At 50.3% G+C, this 7,621-nt stretch overlaps 1 protein-coding gene and 1 long non-coding RNA gene across 5 annotated transcripts in view; one reads left to right on the plus strand and one right to left on the minus strand.

Annotated features, from left to right (window-relative positions):
- The window catches only part of LOC116103485, a 9,132-nt gene extending 4,892 nt beyond the window's left edge, over positions 1-4,240 (plus strand). For 2 of the 3 annotated variants that reach the window (XR_004123483.1, XR_004123485.1), the window contains exons 3-4: positions 1,471-1,693; positions 3,790-4,240. This is a non-coding gene — a long non-coding RNA (uncharacterized LOC116103485). The remainder of the gene's footprint in view (positions 1-1,470; positions 1,694-3,789) is intronic. The other variant, XR_004123484.1, reaches the window with a different exon arrangement.
- A 135-nt stretch (positions 4,241-4,375) lies between these two features.
- The window catches only part of Naa40 (N(alpha)-acetyltransferase 40, NatD catalytic subunit), a 15,742-nt gene continuing 12,496 nt past the window's right edge, over positions 4,376-7,621 (minus strand). For both annotated transcript variants that reach the window (XM_031389520.1, XM_031389521.1), the window contains 2 exons: positions 6,997-7,074; positions 4,376-6,737 (listed from right to left, as the gene is read on the minus strand). In XM_031389520.1, the coding sequence (XP_031245380.1) occupies positions 6,596-6,737; positions 6,997-7,074 (220 nt within the window). In that variant the 3' untranslated portion in view covers positions 4,376-6,595. The remainder of the gene's footprint in view (positions 6,738-6,996; positions 7,075-7,621) is intronic.

The following is a 7,621-nucleotide window of genomic DNA, read 5'->3' on the forward strand; positions in this document are numbered from 1 at the left end:
TCCTCTCTCAGCCCTATATAAGAGAAAGGATTGATACATAAAAATGAGTTCCTGCTTTGACAGACTCCTGGCTCGGTTATTCTCTGGATCTGAGCTGTGACACTCACCATCCTGGATCTGAGCTGTGACACTCACCATCCTGTTCAGCCTCGAGAGGCTCGGCTGGACCTAGCTCTCTCCCTCTCGCCTGGTTTTGTCGGCAGAGAGCCTGCCCTGCACTTCATGATAATTTTTTCCCCTTCTCCCCTCTGCTCCCTGACCTCTCTCCTAAACTTTTAGCTCCACGTCTCTATTCCTCTCCAATCACAGGCCTGTCACTGCCCTAATGTGACTGGAAATTGAAAATGCTGCAACTGTGTCCCTCACATTTTTTTTGAAATTTTTTGAGACAAGGTCTCACTAGATGGAGCTGGCTGGTCCAACATTTGCTATGTGGACTCAGCTGTCAACATATTTATAACAATTTTTCTGCCTCTGCCACCCAAGTGCCAGGGTGACAGTAATGCACACATCAGGCTTTGTCATTGTTGGCTATTGTTTTTGTTTAATACAGGGTCTCACTCTTGTAGCCCTGACTGGCCTGGGACTCACTGTGGCAATCCTCCTGCTTCAGCCTCCCTGAGTGCTGGGATTACAGCATGAGCCATGTCCAACTATAGAGACCTCTCTGTAGTGACTATTTTTCTAGCTGTGGTAAAACACCATGACCAAGGCAAGTTATGGTGCGGTTTGTTTGGGCTTACTGTTTTACTGTTCCAAAGGGTTAAAGGCCATGAAGGCAGAGGGAAGCAGCAGGTAGCAGGTTTGGTGGCTGGAACAAGAAGGTGAGAGCTTATCTTGATCTCAAACACAAAGAAAAAAGCCAGAAGCGGGAATGATGGTACCTAGCTTTGAAAGTTCAAAGCCTGTCTCCCATGACATAATTCTTCCAACAAGGTCACACCTCCTAAAGATATCCAAAGGGCACCATCACCTGGGGAGCAAAGCATTCAAAGTTGAGCCTATGGGGAACATTCTTGTAGGACTGTGAAAGGTAGCCTGGTTTCTGGTCAAGCATGGGCTTAAAACCCCATAAACCCTGCATGGACGGTAGGCGTTTGCCATGCTCCTGGACACCAGGCTCCTGGCACAAGGCCATAGCTCTCCATAGGATTGTGGCCATCAGTCACAACGCCCAAGCCCAAGCCCCTCCACAGGTAGAGTACAAGACAGATCTACATTTTAATGAGGTAACCTAAAGGTCTGAAGGGCTTAGCCAATAAACTCCCCTTCCCCAGACACTCCTCCCTGCAAAAGGTATTTAACCTCAGGCCCATCCTGAGAAAGTAGGGTATGGTTTTACTCATTGCCACTCTCCACCATGACAATAAATGCCTTAAAGCCATGCACTGTGTCTTTTCATTGGGATCTGCGGTGGGGAGCAATGGAATAGGCCTTCCCCTAAAGAGCCTGCCGCCTAATCTCTCGCAGACCTCTCAGCGCTCCCAGCCACAGCCTCTACCAAGCCAAGCCACCTGCCAGACAAGCCAAGGACTCTCCTTCCCTCAGGACCCAGCGGGAGCTCTCTCCTCTTTTCCCCTTCAGCCCCAGGTTAGATTCAACCCACAGGTGCTCAAGAGCCTGAGGACCCCCAAGCCAGCTGTGGTGTCCTGCAGCTTCCCATAGCTTGACACCAACCTGCCGCTGACATGGGGTAAGCGCAGTCCAACTCCCATGTCCCACCTCCCTGAGTGGCCAGAGCCCTGTGGCGGAGTGGATGAGGTACACCCCAAACTCTCAACACATTCTCATTTAAACCATCACATCCTCTAGCATTCTGGGTAATTTGTGTTGCCTGCAAGGATAAGGAGCACCATTCCTCATCTGTGGTTGCCCATCAAACTGATGGCTTCTACCACTCCCCCTTCCCTATACAGGGCAGTAGAAGAGATGCCAGGCCTTGAGGATGGGCAGAGCAGCTGGTCCACTGCTCTGACATCTGCTTTACACTCTTGCCCTCAGTCCCTGATATATTGACCAGAATGATACCAGGTGTCCATTTTAGCTAGCCCTAGACACCACTGGACAAACAGCCTAGAGAAACACACCAGGTGTCCTTTCCTCAAGAAGAGCTTTGGCCCAGCAGATGCTGAGGCTGCCTTCACAGACAAGCCCTTCTGCTGGCCCTGCACTCAGCCACTTCCCAAACCACCTGATCTGGAGCTGCTAAGGACCTCAAGTGTGGCTCTCCAGTCTGTTGCTAGCCTCAGCTCTCCTCAGCATATTGGATGGTACAGACACGGAACCCTAGGGCTGGCAAGAGGGCTGCTTGCAGGAGGAGGCTGGCCTTTGGGAACCTACTCTAAGGTTCTCCCTGAGGGTGAGGGTGTTCGGCTCTCCCTGATTCAAGGAAACTGACTTTCTAGGTGAGTGACAGCAGGAGACACTAGGATAGTTTCAGGATATACCTACCATAGGGCCAAACAACATCTTGGCAAAATCCAAAAGGAGGCAGAGAATAGAGCTGGTTTAGGAACCTCAGCAGGCAAGAGAGCAGTGAGGGGGAGGGAACACCTCAGGGCCTTGGAGGTGTCACCATGCTCCAGATAGCCTGAAATGGCTGGACACAGCCAGCTTTGGGCAGGGTCACCCCAAAGAGCAGTAGCTCTACTGACTGAGGCTGCCACACTTCCCTCCACATTAAACCCTGGTCTTAGGCAGCAGACACAGCCTGTGCTGCTCAGGGATAGAGTTTTCAGAGAAACCTGCCTCAACCTCATCTGGACCTTCAGACTTGGCAGTAGTGACTATTGGGTAATGGATGGCCTACCCAGTGGGCTCACACCTCACTGACTTCCAGCCAAATGAAGCTGGCACTGCAACTGGAGGGACCAAGAAGCATCCCCAGGAGCTATACCACACATGGGGAAGTTGACAAAATGGAGTGCCAATGCAGCTGAGACCTCAGGCTTGTGTTGGTCAGTCCCATTGTTTCAGCTCCACTTGCCATTTATTCCCAGGCAAGGTGATGTTCATTCAGAGAAAATCACCTCAGAATAAGCTAGGTGTGGTCTACGGCCATACCACCCTGAACACACCCGATCTCAGAAGCTAAACAGGGTCAGGCCTGGTTAGTACTTGGAATGCAGACTGCTTGGGAATACCGGGTGCTGTATGCTTGGGCCGGGCAGTGGTGGCGCATGCCTTTAATCCCAGCACTTGGAAGGCAGAGGCAGACAGATTTCTGAGTTCGAGGCCAGCCTGGCCTACAGAGTGAGTTCCAGAACAGCCAGGGATACACAGAGAAACCCTGTCTGGAAAAACAAAAAACAAAACAAAACAACAACAACAAAAAAAGCCAGGTGCGAAGCCAAAGGGCACCACAGCACCTGGGTGCTGGAAACAGGACCAGCATGAGTTCAAGGCTAGCCTGGGCTACACAATGAGTGCTAAGCCTGACTTAAGTACATAATGCCAGTCTTTCCTTGCAAAAACAAATCAAAACCCAAGGACTGGGCTTGTAGTTCAGTGGTAGGGCATCTATACTGAGCAAGCCAAGTTCCATTCCACACACACACACACACACACACAACCAGCTTTCAAAGCACTTGAGGGGCAGAACTTTTTCACACAGTCTATGGTATGCAGCCAAGCAAACCACTCCTCTCCCTCCCACAGCTGGGACACCTTCCTCCAGGATTCAAAGACAAGGCACTACACCAGCCATGCCCTGGGCAAGCTCCTATTTGGAGGGTGGGTAAGGCTGCAACTTGCTATTGTTCTCACTGAATATTGTATTTCTTTCCCCAGATCCAGCAAGGCCCCCACTGACTGGTCCTCTACCTACCACCACCACCCTGCCCAAGCATATGGTGACATTCTCTGTCCACAGGACGTTCTGAGCTCCAGTTCCCAGGGCCTGAACTGTGCCTACAGAAGCCCAGCTTGGAGAACAAGCTGTGTAGCTGTCCTGCTACAGAAGTCAGTCAGGCCTGACAGGCTTACTCTTCCTTTGGGCCTTTGTACTCTGTGAGGACAGACTTCAGAGTACTCGTTGAAAACGTTGATGAGGAATATTCTTAGTAACACAGCAAACACAGAAACAAAATCCTTCCACTCACACAGAACACTGAATTCATGTCTAGGCATTGATGCCTAAAGTCACAGTGCCTGGCTCTGGGCCTGCTCTAGGATGCCAAGCAGACAGTATTCTGAACATCTCTTACCTCACCCCACAACTTCAGGGAAATGGCACAAACACATGCACTCGGGTTCATTGAGACTTCCTTTGCAGGAAGGGTGTGGGGCCAGAACAGCCTCTTGCCTCCCAAAGCCAAAGCTTGCCACCAGTGCACTGCCCATGGCACCCAGTATCTGGACACCGCCCCAGCATTTGAACAAAGTATCTTTTTATTAATGACATACAAATAAGATGGATACAAAGAAGTGTTTTTTCCCCTTTGATTCCAGTGATAACGAGCTGCTAGGAAAAAACAAAAAACAAAAACAAAATTACCTTCCAACTTTCCTCTTAAAAACAAAAATAACCCCCCAACCCTCCAGAAAAGGTTAAAAAGAACCATATACACTTAACAGCAACAAAAATAACCTGAAATGGAATAGGTTCACTAAAACAAAACAAAAAAATTTAAAACCATTTCAACACTCCTGGAATAAAAAAACAAAGAGCCTGGTACAGTAGACTAGACCTGCTGCTTCTCAAAATCAAGAGGGTGGTACAAAATGCCTGATAAGCCATTGGGCTTAACACCCACAGGAGTAACCTGCTGGTCTTAGCCACCATCCCTCTGGTCCAGTGAGAGATCCTGAAGGGCCCTTTGGGATGGGGCCTGCAGAGGGTGGGAAGCAGGGCAGGCACTGAGCACCTGGTGCTGGGTGTCCAGTAACTGGAGACAAGACACTCAATTCACCTCACATGGGGTTTACACTGGGGGTTCCTCTGGACCCCTAAGTAGGAGGTATCAGAGATTCATGATCTAAGATCAACAAAGATCAGGAAATAACTCTTCCAAGCATGTTCCTGTTTCATGATTCTTGGAAGGAGCCTACCAATCCCTTCTGGGCAGCCTGAGCTCTCATCAGAGGTTACAGCCCCCAGAAGCCAGACAAAGGTAGACCTATTCCAGTGTAAAGCTGCAAGGCTAAGGGCTAGGAATAGCAGAGCTCAACAGGGGACAGACCAAGAAGAAAGGACCCTCCGTGTCCAGGCTACTGCACAAGCCAAGGATCTGGGTAAGGTGACTGCTTTGGGGAGACCTGCCAGAACAGATAGCCTGAGTCAGGCAGGGGGTGAGGTGAGCAGACTCTGAGGTCAGTAGCAGAGTCTCAACAACTACACAAAGGCAAGCTCTCTGCCATGCCTCCCCAGGTGGAACTCAGGGGTGGCAACGGGGAAGTGGCAAGTATGTTTTCCTAGGTGAGGATTTGGTTTTGTTTCCTTGAAGAACAGGATCCAGAGGTCAGAACGAGTTCAAGTTCTAAGCCTGCCTCCCCTGAGGAGGAAGGCCTTCTGGCTCTAGCCTCCCACTGTAGGGTGACACCCGTGACAGGAAAGCAGTGGTAGGCCACTGAAAGGCATGCCAAGGGTGCCAGGACAGTGGCACAAGTGCCTCATTGAGGCAGTGAGGGATAGGGATAGGGAGAACAGGCAAAGGGGCCTGCTGCTGGCTGGGGCTCCTCAGACGGGGGGTGGCAGCGAAGTACCCCACCTTCAGAGAGCTATCAGCACCAAGAATAGGAAGAAGTGGATTCAACTATGCCAGGACAGAAGGGTCCTTCTGGGGGAAGACGAGGGGCTCCCTGATGTTACTCCCCTTGAGACTAAGAACAGAGGTATCTGGGCTGAGGAGAAAAAATGTGAGAACTTTGACTTCCTTCTTGAATAAAAAGGTAAGAGTCAAGATCATGAAAATGCAGCAAAGGCCACAGGCCCGGAGATGCCGCATCCATATGACAAACACATAAGAGGCAGCTCTTCCTGGTCTTCTCTGACTTATTGGCAGAGATGGAGGCAGACTCCCTCCTGAAGTTGGCTGGTCCCCTGAGATGCCACCCTGTGGATCTATAAGATCACGGAGCAAACCCCTGCACCTTGACATCAAGGGCTACATGGTCTCTGTCCCCAGAGGAAAGATGTCCAAGTCTGTTGTACGCCCAGATTTGCATCCAGTCCTTTCTGGGAACCAGCAGACTTCAGGCCTTTTACAAACGTGGGTATAAACATTCCATTTGTTCATATGGGGCATGGTGTGCAACCCTGTCAGGAATCCAGCTGCAGACAAGAAGGGAGCCCTCCATTTTAAGGGCCCAAGAACTAAGTAAGTAGGCAGCTACTGCACAAGGATGGGCTTGATGGCCAACCTTTCAACCTTGCAGCACCCTCTCTTCGGTTCCCTCCTGGCACTCTGCTTTTCCAGGAGGGAGGTGGAAAGGCAGCTGGGGTCACTGCTCTCCAGGGTTCTGTGTTCTCAGGATATGCCTGGCTCATGCAGAACTAAGGCACCCACAGCTCTGGGGGTACCTGGCAAGTGACATAAGACCAGGGGAGAGGACAGGCCTAAGGAGAGTGACTTCCCTTGCAAGTGGTTCTAGGAGTTCAGTGGCAACAGCCACCACAGTGCCCGCCTGTGTGGGAGTGCTGACTGTCCCCAAACTTGGTCCTCCGGCTCAGGATCTCATAGGAGCAGTCCTCCCCACAGCAACCAGACATGCTGGGCGAAGAGTCATCAATTTCAAACCTGCAAGACAGACAGGAAAAAGACTTGGGTGTTGGAAAGCTAAATACTTTGCTCCCTAAGTCAAGAATTTCTCCAACAGTTCTGAGCCCTCTGGAATGGGGCACAAGGACTAAGTCAGAAGGCACTGATATACCATCTCACAAACCCCAATGCCATGGAACACTGACTAGGATCAGGATGAGGACAAGCAGGCACCTGGGAACTAGCAAAGGGACCACCCTAACACCCCAAGGGACCACACCAAAGCCTTGTTCCTTACTGCAGTGCCTCTCGGAAGAACTGATAGGCGCCATGATTGTGCTTAAAAACAGTTAACATCACCTTCTTCATCTGTGTGCTGGAAGAAAGCAGAGTGAGCACCTTTTAGAAACAGAATCCAAGAGCTAGACATGGTCCAGCACTATACAACACTTCTAGTCTTCCAGAGAACTGGGGTTCCCTTCCTAGCCATAGGGTAACTCATATCTACCTGCCTGTACCTCAAGATCTAGGATATCCCACATCCTTCTGGCCTCTGCAGACACTGCACTCACATGGCAGGCACATACATACACATAAATAAAAATGTATATTAAAAAAAAAAAGGGCTGGGCAGTGGTGGTGCACGCCTTTACTCCCAGCTCTTGGGAGTTCTGAGTTCAAGGCCAGCTTGGTCTACAGCGTGAGTTCCAGGACAGCCAGGACTACACAGAAAAACCCTGTCTCAAAAAACCAAAAAAAAAAAAAGGGTTGGAGAAATGTCTCAGGAGTTCAGGGGTCGGTCACTGCTCTTCCAGAGGTCCTGAGTTTGGCAACCACATGGTGGCTCACAATCATCTTTAAAAGGGCTCTGATGCCCTCTTCTGGTGTGTCTGAAGACAGCTACAGTGTAACTCAGATATATT

Source organism: Mastomys coucha, unplaced genomic scaffold (assembly GCF_008632895.1).
Source record: "Mastomys coucha isolate ucsf_1 unplaced genomic scaffold, UCSF_Mcou_1 pScaffold21, whole genome shotgun sequence".
Lineage (NCBI taxonomy): Eukaryota > Metazoa > Chordata > Mammalia > Rodentia > Muridae > Mastomys > Mastomys coucha.